This window comes from Octopus bimaculoides, chromosome 7 (genome assembly GCF_001194135.2).
Source record: "Octopus bimaculoides isolate UCB-OBI-ISO-001 chromosome 7, ASM119413v2, whole genome shotgun sequence".
Classification (NCBI taxonomy): domain Eukaryota; kingdom Metazoa; phylum Mollusca; class Cephalopoda; order Octopoda; family Octopodidae; genus Octopus; species Octopus bimaculoides.
The window spans coordinates 55,230,421-55,255,556 of record NC_068987.1 but is presented as its reverse complement, the minus strand read 5'-3'; the positions used below and the strand labels follow the sequence as shown (position 1 = coordinate 55,255,556).

At 34.5% G+C, this 25,136-nt stretch overlaps 1 protein-coding gene across 4 annotated transcripts in view; it reads right to left on the bottom strand.

The window, feature by feature from the left end:
• The window catches only part of LOC106881306 (catenin delta-2), a 409,602-nt gene that overhangs the window by 39,479 nt on the left and 344,987 nt on the right, over window positions 1-25,136 (bottom strand). For all 4 annotated transcript variants that reach the window (XR_008264620.1, XM_052969695.1, XM_052969696.1 and 1 more), the window contains 11 exons: window positions 24,496-24,616; window positions 23,059-23,175; window positions 16,254-16,411; window positions 15,386-15,621; window positions 13,749-13,830; window positions 13,459-13,612; window positions 9,923-10,073; window positions 8,482-8,617; window positions 5,873-5,966; window positions 4,124-4,221; window positions 2,349-2,593 (listed from right to left, as the gene is read on the bottom strand). Coding sequence is in view for 3 of the 4 variants with exons in the window: in XM_052969695.1 (XP_052825655.1) it covers window positions 2,349-2,593; window positions 4,124-4,221; window positions 5,873-5,966; window positions 8,482-8,617; window positions 9,923-10,073; window positions 13,459-13,612; window positions 13,749-13,830; window positions 15,386-15,621; window positions 16,254-16,411; window positions 23,059-23,175; window positions 24,496-24,616 (1,592 nt within the window). In the remaining variant the exon portion in view is untranslated. The remainder of the gene's footprint in view (window positions 1-2,348; window positions 2,594-4,123; window positions 4,222-5,872; window positions 5,967-8,481; window positions 8,618-9,922; window positions 10,074-13,458; window positions 13,613-13,748; window positions 13,831-15,385; window positions 15,622-16,253; window positions 16,412-23,058; window positions 23,176-24,495; window positions 24,617-25,136) is intronic.

The following is a 25,136-nucleotide window of genomic DNA, read 5'->3' as shown; positions in this document are numbered from 1 at the left end:
TTGGTCAACGCAGACCTTGGATAAACAATAGCTGCACACTCACTGCATTTGTTTATATTTTTATGTATAGAAACAAAAAAGAGCTTTATATACACTGAACACACACACACTTTTTTAAAATTATTCACACGATGGTGAGATTAATGAAATATTTCCATTGGCAAAATAAGAGTAAAAGGTCTTAAAGATAAAATTAAAGCTTTTTGAGGTATTCAACCCATAATAAGCAACATCCACACAGAAAGTATAAAGTGTTCAAAGAAATATGGATTTTTGATTGTTTTTCAGTAAGCTAGGAATACAAGGATAAAGAACTAAATATCTTCACCCAAGAGTGTAATGCAATGTCAGCAACAGGATCGAATGAATTGCATACCTTAAAAATTTGAAAGAAAATTTATACGGCATTCAACAGTGTTTTTGCATGCTAGTCATTTTATTTCATTTATTGAGTTCCATAGTTTCCTTGCAATCAAAGCTAATCAAAAGCTGAGAACAAAAAAACTCACAGTTCTTCAGGAACTGTCATTGAACAGCAAAAGGAGTTTGCAATTATAAAAAACTTTGTATGGTGTACTGAAACAAAAACTCAAACATTTCAAGCAGGGTCACTACAAAGAAAGGCCTTGCGAGAAACATGAGAATTTGTTATTTTTTTGTCCACTCAAATTTAAACATCTGAGATGGAATTGAATAAAATATAAAGACATTTAAGATATATATGTACTCAAACACACACATATATATCTATATATCATATTGCAGAAAAGTTATGTTAATCATTTAAAAACACAGGTATACTGTTACATTAACTCCTATTTCTTTATAAGGTGACAAAAATAGTTTTGTTATACATCTGTGACCAGATTACTGTCACTATTCAGCTGTGTGACACAGTGATCAGGTTGTAGATGTATGACACACTGTTTTGACAATACTATTAAGAAATAAAACAAGAGGTGACTATAACAGTAGATAAGTGTGTTTTTCAAAAGGGCTAACATGACTATTCTTCCATGTACTTGATTTGTTTCCAACCAAGGACAGCTCTGAAATAAATCATCGTTATCATTTTCATCAATATTTTTCACATTGGCATAGTTGTCTGGGCCTATTCCAACACAGCATCTCACCACTAGTTACAATCCATCATTATCTCTTTTATGAGGTTCAGCACTTTGAGATCTGAATTCATCTTTCTTCCTCTTCTATAGGCTCCTTCATTGATTGTATGTCATGCACATTCTCGCCTAGCTATCACCCTTTACAATACCTCACATATTTGTACGAGTGCAAGCTTCTTTCCTGAACATTTCAACTGATTCTTCTAATATCTATTTTCTCTTTCAGCTCATGTGTACTTTGTCAATCAAGCACAGTAATCTTACACATCCAGCAGAGCGTGTCCAAATCATTTATTCCTGCCTTCCCATATCCTCTATATCTAAGGCTCATGTTTCACTACAATGCAATATCAGTTTTTGTATGCAAATAGCTTTCATTTAGAAAGAGATACCCTATATTGTACCTAACAAAGACAATAGTTTTCTAAGCTTTTCCCACCCAATCCTTACTTAGGTTACTATGGCTCTTGCAACACCCACTTCCTCTACTGATTAAGTAATGTTCTATCAAACCTTCTGAGCAGCTGAAAGATTGTATATCATTTATACTACTAAATATTCCTGTGCACCTGTTGCATGTAAAGTCCTATTGCCAACCTACACACAATTACACTGTATCTTTTGTACACCCTCAGTTTACACAAATAACAATAGAAAGTTCCTACCAATGACCTCTTTTCCACATTGAGTGCAAGCACTCCAAGAAAGTAGAGATCTAGTTTCTTTTTTTTTTTCTAATTAAAACTTTAAATATATAAATATATATAATAAAATTTTAATCTTTCTTTAACTTTGTCCTGGATTTCCTTTGTTTTACTTTTATGAGTTAACTTAATTTTGTATACTTGTTATTGGGCATGCTGAGGGCAAGTGCAGAATTCTGTTCATCAGGACACCAAACTTGCCTTGACCCTCAGTCAATTACAGCAACCTTGTTTGTATCTTGTGTATTTTACGTGTTGTCTATGATTAATTTTCATATTTTTTCTCACTTTATGTGTGTGTGTGTATATATATATATATATATATATATATATTCACACACGCATATATACATAGAGGAAGACAGTTTGATAAAGAGACAACATTGAAATAGTGCATAAAGATAGATAGGACGAGAAGGTATAAAAAAAAACAAGAAAAACTTTTAAGATGAACTGATAACTACAAAGCAAAAACACTACAACAAAAATAAAAAAGGGACAAATTAATGCCATGCATTACCTGATCCAGCACTGCCACCACCACTGCCATTTTCACAGATACTGCCTTTTGGCAGCCAGCCCATGTTGGCATCTTGGTTCTCTCGGGGAGGGTAAGTGCCTGGAACACTGTTCTTTGTTAATGGCCGTGTTGGGGACAATGTGCTGTCATCATAACCTTGACCAGAAACTGGACGATTCAGCGTACTTGTTGGAGTGTTGTTCACAATTTTGTTATTTGAATTGGTTTTCTCCATTTTTCTGGTCCTATAGAATGGATAAATGATATTTGTTAAAATCTCATATACACAGTAGTCAGTTATATTGTAGAGAAATTGACTTGGGTTTGCTTGTAATATACACATACACTTGATCTCAACACAAATGTGAAGAAAACAGTGTACATGTCCTTGAACCAAACCAAAGATCTTGGTCTGCAAGCAATGAATAGATCAAAGATGAATTCACTTGAGCGTTTCAGGTATCTTGGTAGATAGGGAAACATTTCCAATGCTGACATCAAAGTCAGAAAAGCACAAACTTGGACAATGTGTCAAAAACTCAAGAGAATATGGAAGTCAAGACTGCCAAAAGGGGAACAAAAATCAGACTGTTCCTTGTTATTATTGAGTTAGTGATCTAGTATGGTCATGAAACATGGACACTTACTGAACAAAGATAAGTTTAGATAGCTACTACACAAGGATTGGAGGCGCAATGGCCCAGTGGTTAGGGCAGTGGACTCACGGTCATAGGATCGCGGTTTCGATTCCCAGACTGGGCGTTGTGAGTGTTTATTGAGCGAAAACACCTAAAGCTCCATGTGGCTCCGGCAGGGGATGATGGCAAACCCTGCTGTACTCTTTCACCACAACTTTCTCTCACTCTTACTCCCTGTTTCTGTTGTGCCTGTAATTCAAAGCGTCAGTCTTGTCACACTGTGTCACGCTGAATATCCCCAAGAACTACGTTAAGGGTACGTGTCTGTGGAGTGCTCAACCACTTGCACGTTAATTTCATGAGCAGGCTGTTCCGTTGATCGGATCAACTGGAACTCTCAACGTCGTAAGTGACGGAATGCCAACAACACAAGGATGCAATATAGAAACAGCATACGATCAATGAGCACCTCTATGGAAACCTTTCAAAAGTGACCAACAAGATCAGAGAATGACATCTTTGCATGAGGGACCAGGAAAGCAAAGCATCAAAACTTGTGCTTTAGGATCCACAGCATGACACTAGCAAGCATGGGAAATGTCATCAGTCATTTACCGATAACCTAGTAATCACACATCTTGCTCATGCCTCAATAATGCACACAGCTCAATCCATTGCTATAATAAAAAACTTTTTACATGATGAAGAAATATTTTCCAATGTTGGTTGGTATTGGAGAGAAAAAAAACCCAGTTCACACTGTCTGTAGTTTGATCTGAAGACCAATGCATTCTAATCCTCTTATATGTTTTGTTTACCATCATTGTCACCCAATTGCTAAACTTATGCTTTCTAATAGAATTGCTTAGGTCTTTTATGAAACATTTATATTTGCATCAACCATACTTTTTATAGGGAAAGAAGAATGAGACTGTGAGATTTGGCATTAATGCTTTCCTGAATGGCAATAGCAGCATAAAGAGATCCAAATTAGCTTGTAGTTGTTATAACTTGGAATTTAATCTCACATCAAATTAACTTATTTTAAAATTAAATCACATACATGCACATTCAACTGTGTATATATACACACACACACACACACACATAAAATAGCAAAAATTCAAGTGGAGAGACCTGAAAGTTGAAGTTTTTGTAATAAAATCAGTTTCTGTATAGCCCTGTTTTCTATATTCTCCGCTAAGTTCTTTAAACTGCCACATAGTGTGAAGCACCTAAAAAAACACAAAAAAGAAAAAATATATAAAGTTAACATTGAAGGAAAACAGCTAACAAAAAGTAAAACAAAATTGAAGAACATTGAATGCTTGCTTTGAATCTTCCTTTATATAAGTTATATCTGTCCATTTATTTTTAAGTTGTTGAGCATTTAACCCATTAATTAGCATTTAAACTGGCCATATCCAGCCAAACTATTCTGCGTCCTTTATGTTCAAACTGGCCAGATCCAACATCTCACACCTACTCTACAATATAATAGTAAGAATCTTGAAATCTTGAAGCCAAAAGATAATGCATAATTAATTCAAAACTATGTATGTCAATAAGCATTACACTTGACAAAGTAATCTGAATGCTAAAGAGTTAAAATAGTAGAAATTTGACAACCTTAAACATAGCTATTTGTCCTCCAAAGCAGCTACGTTAGTTTGAACAAATAACTAGGATATCTATTGCAATAACATTCATTCTGATTACATGAAAGATAAATATATGTGGGATTAATAGATACATTATTGTTTAGATTTCTGTTTTTCTGTATGCATCCTATGAATTAGTATCAGTTTGGTAGACATCAGCACACATCAACAAATAATTTGTTTGTAGATTCCTATAAAGAGCTCAACTGGCAGGGTAGCTTTCACTGATGAGACATACAGTGAAGTCGAAACACTAGTGTTTCAAAGTCCTTTTACAACAGAGAATTAATTAACAGTCAAACCTACCAAAGCATATTAAAGCAGAATAAATTCAATATTATTTTGTTGACAATTTATTCTTATTATAACAATATTTTTTAAGAACTATACTAAGGATAATAGGAAGAAAAATAATTAAAAGTATAGTGAAATGGTGATAAGTGATGTTCATATCTTTTGAAGATAATACCAAATTTGGAATAGAAACCAGATTGATTAACTGAGAGTACACTGATCTTTGGTGCCTATCAGTATAAAACAAGGAATGGTAAAAAAAATAGAAAACATAAGCCATGTTAATATGGCATGACTAAAAATCTAATTTTCTGGAGAGAGACCAGTTGGCAATCATCATCATTATTATTTTAACACCTACTTTTCAATGCTTGCCAGTAAGACAGAATTCATTGAGGCAGATTTTTCTGTAGCTGGATGGCCTTCCTGTTATCAATCCTCACCAGTTTCCAAGCAAAGTAACATGACCAGACATGTTTCAATGGAAGATTGCAAATGAATGATACCACTTGTATGATGGTGACTCATTTACAACTATTAGATGATGTCAAGAAAGCATAAACACACAATAGGGCTTCTTTTAGTTTCTGTACACCATATCCACTCACTATGGTTTGGTTAGCCCAGAGATACAGAAGAAGACACTTGCCCAAGGTGCCAAACAGTGAGAATGAGTGAAAAAAACTCAGCTGGTTGGGAAGTAAACTTCCTAACACTACTGGCATGGCCATGCAATATTAGAGGAACCACAGTTACGGCACCACAATATTTAAGGAACTAAATAGAATAACTCTACCTGAAATATAAGCTATTTATTGTAACACATTAACATGCCTCATTTGAGTTATTTTATCACACTGACATTTGCTGAATCAAGTCTTTATGGTGTCTTCTCAGTTATTACATTTGAGTAATGAAGACACAAACTTACCATGGCTGAATATCTGACTGTTTTTTCTAGAAAAGCTCCCTCGGATTGGGTTATCGATACTAAACGGCTGACTCCACCTTCTGCTAATAGTGAACTGAAAGTAGATTGATTAAACAAATTTATATATATATGTAGATAGATAGATAGACAGACATACACATTAACGATAGATACAAATAGACAGACATACACATTAACGATAGATACAAATACAGCATTGGACCTATTATCTGGCAAGTATTTAAGAAGTGTCCTGAATTTCTGGATTTTAAGATTTTCTGGAGACAATCTAAATATATATTTAAAATATAAGATAAACTATGAAAAGTAAAGAGCTATAACAGATTCAAATTAATATACTTCTAAAACAAGCTATATCATATATTATGTATAAAGTATAGTGTTAATATGATGAAAATTAAAGGACAGGATTTTATTTAACAGCTATCTGGACAAATTAATATACTTCTAAAACAGAATCTGCTTAATCTTTATCAATCCAATTAAAGAAGTAAAGAACAAAACTATTTTTAACACACTGTAGGCAAATAAATCAATTTCAAATAGGGGATCTATTTACTAAATACAAGATACAGTAGATTACACAATGTTCCTGGATTTCTGGAAGCCAGATGAGAGGTCTATTACAGTATACATACATAACATAAAATGCAATCAGCACCACTCAAGTCTTATTTGGTTTTACAATCACATGAATTTCATATATTTTGAATAAATTGCTTTAAAATAAGGCTGACAATCCCATAATTGTTCTGAGAATTTTGATTCAGCCAGAATAATTGCTGCATCAAAGCAATTGAGTTTCACAGAAATGTAGAGAAAAAAATACAAATTCAAATTTTGGCATAAGGCCAGCAATTTTGAGGGGAAGTTATTAGTTGATTACGTTCACCTCAGTATTTGACTGGAGGGATGAAAGGCAGAGTTCGATTTCAGTGGAATTTGAACTCGGAACATAAACAACCAGAAGAAATATTACCGAACATTTTGTCCGATGTGCTAATGATTGTGCCAGCTTACTGCCTTAAAAATAATGATAATATTAATAATCTTTTCTACTATAGGGATAAGGCATGAAATTTGGGGGAGGGGGATAGTCAATTACATTGACCCCAGTATTCAACTTATTTTATTGACCCCAAAAAGATGAAAGGTAAAGTAAACCCTGGCGGAATTTGAACTCAGAATGTAAAGATGGACGAAATGCCACTAAGTATTTTGCCCAGTGCACTAGCAATTCTGCCAGCTCAATATTACTACTACTACTACTACTAATAATAATAATTCTTTCTACTATAGGTAAAGGGACTCAAATTTTGCACGAAGAAGGCTAGTTTATTACATTGATCAGTGCTCAGCTGGTACTAATTTTATCTTCCCTGAAAGGATGAAAGGCAAATTTGACCTTGATGGAATTTGATCACAGAATATACAGTGTATGAAATGCTGCTAAGCATGTTGACTAGCATGCTAACAATTCTGTCCGAATAATGATAATAATAATAACAATCATTTCAAATTTTGATGTAAGAGTGTTTGCTGCTCATATTTATTTCTTAATTGCCCACAGGGCGGCTAGACACAAAAGGGACAAACAAGGACAGACAAAGGGATTAAATTGATTGCATCGACCCCAGTGCGTAACTGGTACTTATTTAATCAATCCTGAAAGGATGAAAGGCAAAGTTGAACTTGGTGGAATTTGAACTCAGAACATAATGGCAGATGAAATACCACTAAGCATTTCGCCAGCTCGCTGCCCTATATTGACCCCAGTACTTAACTGGCACTTTATTTTATCAACCCCAAAAGGAGCAAAGGCGAAGTCAGCTTTGGCATGATTTGAAATCAGAACATTAAAGAGACGGAAGAAATGCTGTTAAGCAGTTTGCCCAGTGTGCAAATGATTCTGCCAGCTCACCATCTTATTATTAATAATAATGATAATTCTTTCTACTATAGGCACAAGACTTGAAATTTTGAAGAGAATTGATCACATCAACCTCAGCACCTGACTGGTACTTACTTTATCAACATCAGAAAGATGAAAGGCAAAGTTGACCTCAGTGGAATTTGAACCAAGAACATGAAGATGGATGAAATGCTGCTAAGCATTTTGCCCGGTGTGCTTAATGGTTCTGCCAGCTTGCTGCCTTAATGATGATGATGATAATAGGGATTTGAACTCAGAATGAGGAGTAGTGCAACCAAATGCTACTAAGTATTTTGTTGGATGCTATAAGGATTCTGCCAACTACTGCCTTTAAATAACGATAATAATAATAATAATAATAATAATGATAATCTTTTCTACTATAAGCACAAGGCCTGAAATTTTGGGGGAAGGGACTAGTCAATCAAATTGACCCCAGTGTTTCACTGGTACTTAATTTATCAACCCCTGAAAGGATGAAAGGCAAAGTAGACCTTGGCGGAATTTGAACTCAGAACACAGAGACAGGCGAAATATTGCTAAGTATTTCCCCCAGCATCCTAATGGTTCTGCCAGCTCGCTGCTTTAATAATAATAATAATGAAAAAAAAAAACAAAACACAACACAATTGGTGAAGTAGCTGTGGAAACTAACTGAGCAAAATCTGGGTTTTTCTTTATAATTTCATAAAGTGTTGCAATGACTGCACATATGGTATCATCTGTGGTTGCTTCTGATTGCCGATTGTCTGAAGGTAGTTTCAATACCAACTGTCTCATGGCATATTTGCCTAAAAATACAAAGAGATACAGGAGTTATTTCACATTGTAAATGACTTATACGTAAATCAATTAATGTCACACAAACAAAAGATATCAAGAGAATGATGAAAAAAAACCCCCAAAAAGCAACAAAACAGTTCGTTATAAACTTTCTCAGCCTTTTAGCATTCAGATTATTCTGTCAAATGTAATGTTTCTTTATTCACATCGTTTTGAATTAATTCTGCATTATCTCGTAGCTTCAAAATTTTGATGATGTGATATTTTAATCGTTAGAATAACATTGAGAAGGAGGTGTGAGAGGCCAAATCTAACCAGTTTGAACATAAAATAAGTAGAATATTTTAATCAGATATGGCTAGTTTAAATGCTTAGTCCTTTCGTATTTAAACCAGCGATAGCCAGCCAAAGTATTCTAGCTGTTTTATGTTCAAACCAGCCAGATCTGGTTTCTTACATCAATTTAACAATGTCATTCTAAAAATAAAGTCATATCATCAAAATCTCAAAATTACGAGACAATGCATAATTAATTTAAAACAACATGAATAAATAAGGATTATATTTGACAGTGATCTGAATGCTAAAGGGTTAAGGGTTAAACATGTATTACTGTACAGTAACTTAAGTTGTACATCAGGAAGATTCATAATAAAGTAGAAAAGGAGAGCCTAAGGAGAGGGAGAGTGGAAGATATGGCAAGTTTTGAAATTATGGAACTAAAAATCAATGAATGAAAAAGAACTGTTTGTTGGTGATTATTAGCCAACAGTTCTAACCATCATCATTGTTTAACATCCACTTTGCCATGATTGTATGTAGCTTTTTTAAAGCAGATTTTCTTCAGTTGGATGTCCTTGTCAACAATCCTCACCTGTTTCCAACAAAGGTTATATTTCCCCATAGCTGGACAATGCCTTTACAGAATATCTAGAAATGAATGACACTGCTTATATGACAGTGACACTAATTTACTACAACCTTGCAATGTAAAGACAAGCAGACATAAACACACACATACATGACAGGTTTCTTTTAGTTTGTCTACTAAATCCACTCACAAAGTTTTGGTTGGCCTGGGGTTATAATAGAAGACACCCAAGGGGCCACAAAGTGGGACTGAACCTGAAACGACATGGTTTGGAAGCAAACTTTCTAACCACATAGTCACATTCTCAGAAAGTAAATACTTAAGAAAACAAAAACAACTTTACCTTGAGTTGAAACCTATTTCCACCCAGGCTAAAAAAGACAAGATGTACTTTTATGATTTGTGTACATCCTGCATATTAAAACAAAAAGCTTCAACTTACCAACAAGTTCTTTATTTCTTTGATCCAAGGCAAGATTTCTCAAGGCAGTAGCAGCAGCACACACCACTTTGTCAGATTCTACACCCAGCAGTTCAACTATGATAGCCAATCCTTTTTCTTTTCGAACAGCAGCACGGATATCTATACCAGGCTGAATAGACAAATATTAGACAAAGAAATTATTATATGCAGCCACAACATCGATGTTTATAACAGCTCTCAATGGTTAGTTCGACCATCACCATATGGTAGATGCCATGAGGAAGTAAAGAGAAATAGCTCAGCTTGGAATCAAGCCTGGCTTGCTGGGAATTTGCCACAATTCTACAGTATTAGTCTATTCACTGATGAATACTACAAGCCAAAATTCTTCATTAGAAATATAACCATTTCCTTATTTGTCACAAGGGAATAAATAACAAATGAAAAAAAAATGAACAGGAGAATAAAGAAACAGAGATGAAGTACAATCTGCAATTATGTGACACACACACACACATATATATTACATACACACAAACATATGTATTGGTGTGTCTGTGTGTGCATGTGTATGAAGGGGTGTGGCCAAGCACGATCACCAAATCATGGTTTTGATTTTCAGACTGACAGTGCATTGTGTTCTTGAGCAAAGCAAGTTGCTTCAGTCCATTCAACTAGAAATGGGTAATTCTGCGATGGACTGGTGTACCATTCATGGGGAATGTGGACCTGCCTGCCTGCTTACAAAGCCAGCAGGAAGGCATCATTCAAAAGCTATACCAATGTGAGGAAGCACATTGTGACCGGCAGGGTTTAACAACATCCAATAGTCTGGTTGGTTCCTCAGTGATGGTTTTATAAAACCCATTTCTGTTGTTAAGTAGAGAAGAGATAAAATTCTCTCTTTGATAAATGACTAACTTGTTGCAGCTTACATTCCCATAGGAATTACTGGCTCAAATTCTCCTGTAGTTAGATGAAGTGTGGAAATGTAAAATTAAATGTCTTCTTTGTATCACCACAAATTATGTGACAGATTTGAACTTTTACCATTCCAAGTTTCTAAATGGGAATGTTCTTCATATATACATCATCATCATCGTTTAACGTCCGCTTTCCATGCTAGCATGGGTTGGACGATTTGACTGAGGACTAGTGAACCAGATGGCTACACCAGGCTCCAATCTGATTTGGCAGAGTTTCTACAGCTGGATGCCCTTCCTAACGCCAACCGCTCCGAGAGTGTAGTGGATGCTTTTACATGCCACCGGCGCGAAGGCCAGTCAGGCGGTACTGGCAATGGCCACACTCAAAATGGTGTATTTTACGTGCCACCTGCACAGGAGCCAGTCCAGCGGCACTGGCAACGATCTTGCTCGAATGTCTTTACATGTGCCAGGAAGGCGACGTTGGGCACAGGTGCCATCACGATTTCGCTTTCGCTTGCCCCAACAAGTCTTTGCAAGCCGAGTTTCATGTCCAATGAAGGAGACGACATTGGCATGGGTGCCAGTTGTCGAATTTAGTTCGATTTCGATTTCACTTGCCTAAACAGGTCTTCGCAAGCGGAGTTTAGTACCCAATGAAGGAAGGTACACATAAGTGGGCTGGATATATATATGAAGAACATTCCCATATATATATACATATACACACATACATGTGGGTGCATGTGTGTGTGTTCTCATTGTTGTATCGAGGGAAGGTGAATTTTCTAATAACACATACACTGATTGTATTTTACTTATTACTATCAATCAAATTGTCAACTATTTGAATAATCAATCATTTGTCAGTCTGAGGCTTCATCAGTGACATACCTTCATCTACTCTACTGTGATAATAAATGAAATTAAATGGAAATGCAAATAGTGCACGTGTTTATATTGGCAAAACAGTCATACTGAAGAACAACCTCTGTTTCAACACAAGATTTTTCTCACCATGAATCTTACAAATCAAATACAAAAGCAAAATATATACATATATGTATGTGTGTGCATGCATAGATACAAATACACACATACACATACATACAATGTCTTCATATAAAAATTATTCAATTTGAATTCAATAAATTGTGAAAGAGAAGACAAACAATGAAATGCAGCACAACATTATCATCAGTTAACATGCACTTCTCCATGCCTTTATGGGTAAGATGGAGCTTACTTCGGGCAGATTTTCTACAGCCAGTTGCCAATCCTTACCTGTTTCCAACCAAGACATTTATACCGGTTTCCTCATGGCAAGACATTCATGCAGAATATTGGAAATGAATGACACTGCTTGCATGACTGTGACACTCATTTACAACTATCATGATGTCAAGACAATGAAACACAAACACACTCTTTTACTTGTTTCAGTCATTTGACTGCGGCCATGCTGGAGCACCACCTTTAGTAGAGAAAATCAACCCCAGGACTTATACTTTGTAACCCTAGTACTTATTCTAACGGTCTCTTTTTGCCGAACCGTTAAGTTACGGGGGACGTAAACACACCAGCATCGGTTGTCAAGCAATGGTGGGGGGACAAACACACACACACATATATATATATATATATATATATATATATACATATATATATATATGACGGGCTTCTTTCAGTTTCTGTCTACCAAATCCACTCACAAGGCTTTGGTCGGCTCGAGGCTATAGCAGAAGACACTTGCCCAAGGTGCCACGCAGTGGGACTGAACCCGGAACCATGTGGTTGGTAAGCAAGCTACTTACCACACAGTCACTCCTATGCCTATACATACACACACATATATATGACAGGCTTCTTTTGGTTTCTCTCGACCAAATTTATTAACAAGGCTTTGTTCAACCCAGAACCATAGTAAAAAACACTTGACAGTGGACTTGAACATGGAACCATGTGACCGAGAAGCAAACATTCTAGCACACAGCCATGTATGCACAGTACACTGTTAAAAACTAAAAACAATGAAATTTAGTTGGTCTCAACCTCTCAAGTGCTGACTGTGACTACTTCTTATTTTGAAGTTTCTCTAATTTGCGATAGATTTTCACTGAATCACTGTTTATTTGATCTTTTTTTTTTTATCAATACTCTATATTTCAAAATGGTGTGCTAGAAAAGTCCAGGAGGTTGCTATATATTCCTCATAGCTAAGAGAAGAAAGTTGGCCTGAGACAAAAAAGAGAAATCTAACCGGATGTGATTTAAAAAGTTCCAACCTTTCTAATCATCATCAGTGTTTTCACATCCACTTTTCCATGCTTGAATGGTTTACACAAAATTCCTTGAGGCAGATTTTCTACAGCCAGATACCCTTCCTGATATCAACCCTCACCTGTTTCCAATCAAGCTAATATTTCTCCATAGCCCAACATACTTTGCATGAAAGATTTTTTTTTCTACTAGTCTGAAGTTCTGGTGGAGGGCCTAGTTGATGACATCAACCCCAGTACTTGGCTGATACTTTAAGAGCTTCCCTAAATGGGTATATATCCCCACCCCCTTAATCCCTTCTGATTTGTGTGAAGAAATAGAATTAAAAAAAGAAATATTATTTCTTACCTGCCAATCACAAGCAGCTAAGTTTTGAATTGCACCAACTGCAGCCTCTAAAGTTACTGGGTTAGAGCAATCAGCCAACAAGGGAAGATATATATGAACGATATCTGGATGCCAAAGTATTTCTTGGCCTTTTGGAGGTGTTAATTTATGAGAGCTGTAGCAAAAATATTAAAGGAAATAATATAAGCAAACATAACATAGTAACAAGATTTAATATAAACTAAAATGAAGACTGAATTCAATTTCTCACCAAAACCTCATAAAAAGTAGAAATTCAACCAAAACATTACCTGGGGTCTGGCTTTGCTTTCATTTCAGTTTTTTGAGAATTCTTCTTCTTCCCAGCACCACCAAAACAACCTGTGTTTTCTCCTATATTAAAATAAACACACTTCAAACTTTACATTATATCACCCTTTAGCATTCATTGACACTATATCTTTTCTAGCAGTCATTTATAAATACTAGCATATGGTGATGTGTTCAAATAAAATTTTGAAATATTGAAACAAAGGAAAACAGGTTTCTATGCAATACCCAAAGGCCAAATATGGTTGGCTTGAACAAAGAGCATTGCCTTTGTGGTAAACTTGATCAGTTTGAATGCAATAGTTTAAATAATAATCATATTACATACATGCATGCCATACCTCTTTCAATAACCAGCTTATCTAAGATAAACTGGTTATTGAAAAATGCATGGCATATCTATCATTTTAAAGGTCCACACTTAAATTTAAAAGCACCCATCGTAATTTTACTTCAGAATCTTTGCTTAAGTTATGTTCCAAATACTTAACCAAATTATGAGTTAGATTTATTTTATTAAATCCTCCAAAATTGTAGATTATTTTAAAAACTAACTGGAACATAGACAATGTTTAACCAAAATGGTTAAACTTCCAGCATATAATATTCCCAAATTTTTTAAGGCGTATAGTTTCAAAGTTTATTTGTATTAGATGTTATAAAAGATATACGCTATCAAGCAAGATATAAGCTTCTATGGCGAGATGCCCTTCCTAACACCAACCAATTTGCATTGTACTGGGTGCTCCTTTGCAGCACCAGCACTAATGAAATCACCAAGTAAGTCTCAAGACAAAACCCCTAGACTGAATGGAGGCTTAGTATTGAGGGAGATGGCTTTGTACCGGGTGATGAGAGATTAAATAAAGTATGACGGAGGGACAGAAACAGGTGAAGCTGTAGAGGAGATATACAGATACCCAAGTTGGAAAGAAAGAAATGATGATGAGGTTTCAGAGTGTATCCTCAAGGTATAAGAAGGTGAGTGTAAAAGAGAAAGAAAGTGGATCAGGAAAGGTGGATGGTAAGTTTCCAAGGTTGTGAAAAGGAAGTGGCAGATGATTGGGGATGGGAAAAGAGGCGAATTTAGTGAATGGTGAATAAGGGTGGAGGTGTGGTCCATGGTGGATATCAGTTTGGGGGTGGGGTAGAAGGTGAAAGAGTGGGTCAAGGAGGCAGAGGTGATAAGTGACAATATAAAAAGGGGGTGGTTGAAGAGCAACAGCAGATGAGAAATTGAGGGATGATGTGTAGTGTGAATGAGGGAGGGGGTGTGAGAGAGGGAGGTACTATGACAGAGAGGAACGTGGGGGGTGGATAAAGTGAGTGATGAATGAAGTGGTGGGGAGTGTTAATGGCAGATGTGTGTAATACTCAGAAGGAAGGGCTCATAAAAATATTTATGCTAAATCATAAAAAAAAAAAAAATTATCGCAATATAAATAACATTTTATCTTTCAATTAAACTTCCATTACTTTAATAGTAATATTTATGTTAAATCATGAAAATAATTTACTATTATAGCAGCCTATGTACTTAACATACTAAAAAAAAAAAAAAACACTAAAAGTCAAACACATTCATTTCAAAACCAAAAAACAAAAAATTTCATTTTACCCTTTTCTAACATCTTCTGTTGTCGTTGTTGCGTTCGTTTTTTGAAAAAATCTGGATCGTCCACTTCTTGGATACGATATGACAAATTTCGAAGAATACAGACACAATTTTCTACGGGCTTGTTATCGATGTCACTTTGACCAATTGCTGTTTTTACTGTATGTATAAGCGATTCTACAAGGCCGTCGCATTCTCGTAATCTTTTCCTACTTTGATAACCAGCAGAGCTAATATTTCTGCAAAGAATAAACAAAGAAATCACCATCATCATCATTGTTTTGATGTTCACTATTCCATGCTTGCAAGAGTTGGACAAAATTTACTGAAGCAGATTTTCTTCCTGTTGCCAACATTTAACTGTTCCAAAACAAAGTAATATTTCCTCATGGGCAGATATGTTTATGCAAAATATTGGAAATAAATGTCAGTCATTTACAACAATCACATAATAGCAAGACAAAGAGACACAATCATCTGCCGCCTCTCACACACACATTTGCGTTTGCATATAAATTTATATATACATATATACACACACACACACACACACACACACATATACATACAAACATATGCACATATACACAAAGAACTATCAGTTTCTGTCTACCAAATCCACTCAGAAGATTTTGGTCAGTCCAGGATTTGAACTCGGAGTGAAAAGTGATGGAGTAAGTCCCATAAGTTACTTAATCCAACACTCATGATTCTTTCTGTCAATCTCTCATCTTAAAAATTAAAGTTAGCATGCCTGGCATGCTAACGATACTGCCTTAGTAGTAGTAGTAGTAGTAGTAGTAGTAGTAATAATAAATAATAATGATAATAATAATAATAATAATAATAATAATAAAGATCTGATTTTTACCTTATAACACCACTGGCATTTCTAAAAACTGTAGTCCATAGCTGTCCAGGTGGTGGCTGAGGTTGAGCAGTTCCTTGCCGACCCCAACCAGAATGTGGAATCATTACAATCATAACCAAGACAGTCAAACTATCATCAATGATGGCTTTTTTAAGATCCTGAAAAATAAAAAGTTGCAACTCAGAAAACAGTAAATTATATCGTTTTTTAAAAAAAAAAGAAAAAAAAAACCCACCATCCTATAATCCATTTCTGTGCGAGTGTTTGTGTACACACACGAGAAGGCACATGGCTTAATGGTTAGGGTGTTGCACCCATGATCACAAGATTGTGGTTTCAATTCTCACACAGGGAGTGCATTGGGTACTTGAGCAAAAACATTATTTCATGTTGCTCCACAACGGACTGGCACTCTGTTCAAGGAGAATGTTGGTCTGCCTACTTAGCCAGTAAGACGAAAGCTACAATGATGTGAGGAAGCTTATTGTGACAAACAGTATGCAACAACATTTGTTAGCCTGGCCAATAGTGATATAAACACTAACAAAAAAACAGCTGGCTACATAAGCCACATGAAATTGCACAATATTTATGAAATAATGATGCATATAGCAAAAATTTAATGGCAACAACACTTGTGTAGCACAGGAAACAAATTGTCAAGAGTAACACAGGTTTGAGAAGGCACATGAGAGAGCATAAGATTATCTACCATGCTACAAATATGCTATATAAATCCTGCAAAAGTTTTCAATCTTATCTGTCATATGTATTCAAAGCCTTGCAGGTCAACTGCTGGTCTTCAGAATCATATCAGAACACACAGACATAGTAGGAGATTATGAGGATGATGTAGATTAATTGAGACAGCTATCATCTATCAAGATGAAGTAATGCTCATGTGTGTGTGTGCGCACATGTTTATGTGTATGTATACACACTTATGTGTGTGTGTGTACATATGTGTGTATATATATATACATACATATATATATATATATACATACATGTGTATATACATATATACCTGTGTGTGTGTGTATACATATACACCTATGTGTGCCTCTATACATACACCTATGCGTGCATCTATACATACACCTGTGTGCATCTATACATACACCTATGTGTGCATCTATACATACACCTATGTGTGCCTCTATACATACACCTATGTGTGCATCTATACATACACCTGTGTGCATCTATACATACACCTGTGTGCATCTATACATACACCTATGTGTGCCTCTATACATACACTATGCATGCATCTATACATATACCTACAAGTGCATCTACACATACATGTGTGTATATATACATATACCCATATATGTGTTTCTCTGTGTACAAAGTAAAAAGCATTGACTGACATAGATGTATGCACAGCGACAAACAACTCTGGTTTGGACATGTAACAGAAATGAACGATTCATACTGGAGAAGGTGTGGGGGGTGCTACGTTGTACAGGTATATAACAAAGGGTAAGGAAAGCGGGTGGCAAGGAGGTCAGGTTCTGAAACATTAATCTTCATAAATGAAGCCACACAAGATTAATGTGCATGATTGAGATACTAAATGGGAAGACTTGTCTAACCACAACAAGCAGAGAAAAATCAGATTTGATGATGATTAAGTTTTTGGAGAGTGAAGGCAAGAATTAGATATTTCAGCTGAATCAATTTGAAATCTATGAAGTGTAAAAGCTAAAGTACTTGATTCAATGTGTTTGTATCTGATGGCAAAACAGCACAGGCATCAGAGAAGCCTTATCTGAAAAGACTATAATCTAGAGGAATCCATAGCAAATAATGCAGAAGAAATCAGTTTCGGAAAACATTTTTTAGGGTACTTGTATGTGTTTGTGTGTTTTGAATTGAAGTTAGAATAAAATTTCAAAATTTTTTCATAAGGTTTTCCAAAAATCTCATATTTGTCAATTCTAATAAGGAAAAGCAATACTGGCATGTAATAAACAAATGTGATATGGTTGAGATGATCACTTTTGTTAAATTAATGTGATAAATTGAATTTTAATAAAAAAATTTAATATGCGTTTAGATCCACTCAGCCATATATAGAAATTCATCATCATCATCATTATTTGACAACCATTTTCCATGCTGGCATGGGATGGTAAGCAGAAGAGCTGCACCAGATTCCAGTCAGATTTGGCATGGTTTCTATGGTCGGATGCCTTTCCTAACATTAACCACTTTACAGAGTGTGCTGGGTGCTTTTTATGTGGCATTGGTAAATTGTATAGAAATAAAGATAACACACACACATTGAACAACATATTTTAGAATAAAGCTTTGTTTCAATGAGTCTTAAACACTTGACTAATTTATTCATCAAGTTTTTTAAAATGTCCAGGTTTCCATACTTGTATGGGTCGGATGGAATTCATTGAGGTAGATTTTATATGGCTGGGTACCCTTCCTGTCACCAACCCTCACCTGTTTCCAGCTAAGATAATATTACCTCATAGCCAGATGTTTTTTCATAGAAGACTGGAAACACAACACTTGTATTACAGTGATGCTCATTTATAACCCACTTCTATATATAACATCCAAATAAGAAGACCAGCATTTTATTACATCTTTAATGACCATTTACAATTGTTTCTGTACCAACTCTGCTTTCAATGCCAGTTCATGCAACACTTCCAAGTGAAAATTTACATAATATTTGCAGCTTTAAACATCAGAGTGACACTTCTTCAGACTTGCATCAAAGACGTGCTCTTACATTGTGCCACAATTGGGTACGATGTAAGAGTGCACCTTTGATGTAAGTCTGAAAAACTATGATGTCTAAAACTGCCAATATTTCAAAAGTTTTCACTTGGAACTATTGCGTGAACTAGTGTTGAAAACAACTGGTACAGAAACAATTGTAACTAGTCCATTAAAAATGTGATAAACTCTTTCTTTGTCTTCATATTTGGATTATATTTTATTCCTTGCTAAGCTAACACACAATGGTTTTACTGTTGTGACACCTGGATTTTCTACACCTGCAGAATTATGATCTTAAGACTATAATCTGAAAGTATAGACAGCCTAAAGCTCAGATTCAGTGCTGCATTGGAAATACTCCATCTTTCTACTCTCCCAGGGCCTTAATATATATATATATATATATATATATATATATATTTATATATATATATTAATATTATCGCCGTTGAAAAACTTCGATAATGCAAATATGTTAATAGTTACCAGTGTAACAAAAATCACACAAAAACTGGTATATTATACCCGGTTAATGGGTAGAAATTCCATGTTAAAGTGATGTATTTTGAGTAGATATAAAGAATAATAATAAATGGAGCAAAATGCATATAACCAATAAGTTTCTTTATTATAAGGAACTTATTGATTATATGCGTTTTGCTCCATTTATTATTATTCTTTATATGTATAAAAAATATATATATTATACACACAGACACTCATGATGGGCTTCTTTCAGTTTCCATCTACCTAACCCACTCACAAGGTTTTATTCAGATTGGGACTACAGTAGAAGACACTTGCCCAAAGTACTGTGCAGTGGGCCTGAACCTGAAACCACATAGTTGGGAAGCAAGCTTCTCAAACACACAGACACATCTGCATTTTATAAGTACTAGTAAAGAGAAAAAATACTAATGTGTAAATAAATGCGATATGGTTGAGATTGTCTCTTGTTAGATTAAATTGTGATAAATAGAATTTTAATAAAAATTGAGTATGGATTTAGTTCCAGTCAGCTATGCATAGACGTTATAACACACACACACACACAAAGTCTCTTTTGGAATAAAGCTTGTGGATTTGTCGTATAGTGTGTATAAACACTTGAGCAAGTTATTCATCAACTTTTGAATCAAAAGTATTATTGTCAAATACAAATGCAATAATAAATTTGGAAGCCGAGCATGGAGAGGTTTATTTGATCTGGAGAAAACTTGAAGCAGCCAAATAATAGAAAAGCAAACAGATCTATAAACCAGCTGAAGCAATATCATTACAATTTAACATATAGCAGTCACTGTGAAAAGCAGTTAATGTTCTAGAAGCAAATTGATCACTGGGCCATCACTAAAAACTTCCTTGACTTGACCTTGTCTTTAAAAGAAGCAGTGGCTTTTTGTTGCATATGCAACATTCGAAGTGTTATTCAACCTTTTTGTTACTATATTTTTGTTGAAACACACTGCTTTTGTTTCAATTAAGCTTGAAAATAATGAAGAATTTAGTAAAGTCATGAATAATGCTGGTGTTTGGAATACGAATTAGTATGAATTTTTTAAGGAAGTTTTTATTTAGATCACTTTGTATCATGGAACCAGAGGTGGTCTCAAATGAGCTGGGTTTTGTAGCAATTTCCTAATGGGAGAATGAAGTGTATGGTAATCATCTTAGCCTTTTTGTTCCAGATTTGTGTTGGAAACACACTGCCTTTGTTTCAACTAATTTTGAAGTATTTAGTTAAGTAACTTAGTCATTATTAAACTGGTATTTGGAACATGAATTTGCATGAAACATTGTTGGAAAGATTTAATGTTACATTAAAATAAAAAATTTGCATCATAGAAGGGTGTTTCAGGTGGGTTAATATCACAAGGGTTAAACCTTTCATGACATTTTTTCTAATGGCACACACTGCTGATTTTGGAAATAATAAAAAAGAAAAATCTGGAGGAATTTATTTAATAATGTAAGCAACTTTTTTTCCTCTCATTATTCCAGCTGGTGTTTAGAACACAGCAAAAGCTCTTCAGGCAAAATCCTGAGGAAAGATTTAAATTTAAATATGAATACTTACAGAGAAAGGTTTTTATAACACAGAAGCAATAGCAGAGGACAGATCTCAAGAGAGATTGGCACTGGAAAGGTTAAACTCTGCTTTCAATAATTTTAGTGCTTTTGCTGCTAATAGTGGTAATCAGTGCTTCCTCTAAAGTGGAGTTAGGGAGGAGTAGATCATTGAGTTATATCCAGGGGGAACAAAATAAAACAAATACTAACTGCCAAGCCTTAAGTTGGTAAGCTAATTGTTGTTGCACTCTGTCGCTTACGATGTCGAGGGTTCCAGTTGATCTGAGCAACGGAACAGCCTGCTCGTGAAATTAACGTGCAAGTGGCTGAGAACTCCACAGACACGTGTACCCTTAAAGTAGTTCTCGGGAATATTCAGCGTGACACAGTGTGACAAGGCTGACCCTTTGAATTACAGGCACAACAGAAACAGGAAGTAAGAGAAAGTTGTGGTAAAAGAGTACAGCAGAGTTCGCCACCATCCCCTGCCGGAGCCTTGTGGAGCTTTAGGTGTTTTCGCTCAATAAACACACACAACGCCTGGTCTGGGAATAGAATCCGCGATCCTACGACCGTGAGTCTGCTGCCCTAACCACTGGGCCATTGCGCCTCCACGATAAGCTAATAACATAACAAATAACCAAGATGCAATTCCTGCTTTCTCAGCTTATTCGTTATTGGCAACAAACATGATAAAAATATGAAAGGTAATTAAAACATAAATATTTTTGTTTCAAAGTAGAAATTATACTAAGAGTTTAACCCTTTAGTCATCATAATTCTGCTTCTTTTAATTAATTTTGGGAAAAATTAAGAATTCAGTAAAATAACTGTTATTATTAAGTTGGTATCTGGAGCATAAATTCATGAAATTTTGATGGAAGGTTTTAAAACAGAAAGTTTATATCATAGAACCAGGGACAGTGTCAGGTGCTTTGGTATCAAAAGAATTAAAACTGTTTTAACAGGCAATTATTTGTAATGTCATATATTTTTTGTTTAAAATTTTCTAAATGAAAAAAAAAAAAAAAAAAATTTTTTGCTATTTTCTTTTATAAATCATTTTATTTATTTATTCATTTTTTCAGAATTTAATTTCAAATTGATAAAACCTTTATATAAAAATAAAATATGATAATCTGAAATTAAAACTAAAACTAATTTTTTGAAGAAAAAAAAAATTGAAATGTGATTTTTAGTGTTATTGATTTGTAAATATCCTGGGCAAATTTCATAATTTAAATTGATATTGGTATGGTGTGGTGCAGGAATTAGTAAAAGGGAAAACAGAAATAAAGCAGCCTAGCATTGAAATTCACATCATTGTATTTTTTCAGGTTGCAGCAGGAATAATTTACCAAATATCTACTAGTTTCACAAACAATGATACCTTTAAAAAAGGCTCTAGGCCACCAGCTAAATTTTGTAGAGAAGTTGTACAGCAGAATGGATTGTCATTAGTAAAATATTTATACTGTGGTTTATGTTGTAAGACTTAAGAAATTTTGCCTGAGAGAACATCAAATAATTCCTTTCTGGAATAGTGACACTCAAAGCAAATAAAACTACATATAACAGCATGTAAACACTAAGTTAAAAATCTCTTTAGATAAAAAAAGGCTTTAACTGCTTCTAGTTTCACTGTTCCAAAAACAAATTATTTCACATTCTCTCGAAGTTTTTAAACTTTTATGATGTCATCAGTAAACAATTCCCAAATGTAGGAATAAAGTTTCTAAACAGATAGAAATACAAACCTTAGAACATCTGTTATGGATATTGTTTGTTTCAGAAGAATGACAATTGATTCCTTGCAAAATTTGAATTTTGAGTACAGAGTACAGGAGGAGGGGGGGGGAGCAAAGGGTTATGTTTAACAACCCAATACCCATAATTATGTATAAATATTCCACATGTACATATTAAAGTGGTTCTAGTGTTGGCAAGAAGGAAAATGATGGAGAAGGAGAAAGAATAAAGTTCTTACTTCACATGAAGATAGATTCCATAAGACACCAGTAACCATTTCTTTAACTTCTTCATCTGAAGACTTCCGTAACAGTCGGGTCAATGCTGGAACACCAGATGCATTTTTTATGGCTTTCTGAATAACAAAGGAAAGAAAGGGACAAATTGAGACAGTCTCCATGTTTTATACACAACTATGACAAAAGAAAAAATTGCTAAATGAACAATCTATCTGTATTTATCTTTTACGATTGGAAGCAGTTATTTTAAGCAAAAGGGAGAAGCTAAAGTATTGCTGGTTTCACTAATAAACGAAGACTGAATTTTTAAAGTATATATCCTCTTTATTATGTTTAAAAAGTTCTCCTTTGTAGAAGTGACTTATAGAAGAAAGATATTTACACTATAAATATAACAGATACACATACAAGAAATATACAATCCTGCAGGCACTGAACTCAAGTTAAAATAGAAAACATGAATGTTAAACTAATTATAAAGTAAATGACGAGAGAACTACAAAAATACTGCTACCATCCCTGGTTCATTACTCTACCGTTAAAGTATATACATTCAGCAAAAGTAAGTTTACATGTTTGAAGCAAGAATGTTGATAGAGAACTTTTGCTAGAAGAAAACCTTTGGATAGCAATGGAAGAATTGATAGAGAATTTCTGAAGATCAGTCTATATTTCTTCACAAACCAAAGTAAAATAAACATCACTTGATACCACAGATTTCAAGAGTTACAATAAGACTGACCTGAATATAAGCGACAAAAAAACAAAAGGGCACAACAGTGCACTTCAGCATATATATATCATCATTTAACCTTTTAGCATTCACATTATTTTGTCAGTCAATCAATCATTATTTTATGGCTTTGAGATTTTAATGAGATAAATTAATTTTAGAATGATACTGTAAGGTTGGTGTGAGAGGCCAGATCTGGCCAATTTGAACATAAAACAGGTACAATATTCTGGTTATATATGGCTGGTTTAAATGCTGAAGTGTTGATGTCCAATTCTCTATGTCTGCATAGATTAGATTGAATTTAGCAAGGCAGGTAATATTCAACAGTCAAATAAATGCCCTACTTGTCACCAGCCCTTATCTGTTTCCAAGCAAGATAATATTGACCATAACCATACATGTTGTTTATGGAAGACTGAAAATGAACCACACTGCTTGTATGACAGTGATGCTTGTTTACAACCATCATGTGATGTCAAGATACAAATTCACACAAACACATACATACATTATATCATTTAGTGCTCATTTTCCATGCTGGTGTGGGTTGGATGGTTTGATAAGAATTGACAAGCCAGAGAACAGTTCCAAGCCCTATTGCCTGGCATGAAGATAAAAAAAAAATCTCCTTTATTTTTTCTTTATTAAATATTATAGATCATATCAATCCAACATCAAAACCGCAAAGGAAATACATTACCTTATTATCATCATTGTTTCGTCCATAAGATAAATTTTTCAGAGCCCCACATGCATTCTTATGTACCTCGGGAATTTCATGATTCAGCAGTGCGATAAGAGGAGGAATGCCCCCAAGGGCTCTGGTGGGTTCCAAAAATAAAGACAATAATCAGTTGTTTTGTCACATAAATAGAAATCATAAACAGAAGACAATTAAGGTATATTGTGTCTAGTAGGCTTCATTTTGTCTTTATTTTAATGAAATGTCTTTAAGAAAGAGAAAGTAATAAGTGAAAAAGTTGAAAAACATAGGTTCTTTTTATTGTGTTATTAGTATTAACTGTGGTCATACTAGGACATATATATGTCATGTATATATAATGTATGTATGTGTATATATATATATATATATAATGTATATGTGTGTGTATATATATATATATATATATATAAAATGTATATGTGTGTGTGTGTATATATATATATATAGTGGGGGGAAATAAATATGGCAGTCGGGACCTTGATGACTGCCATGAGGCAGGAAAGTATACTAGTCCTTATATATTTAATACTCTATATTTAATACTCAATATTTCATATATTCAATAAGACATTCAATACTTCATTTCATTTTACTATTTATATTATACATTCCATATT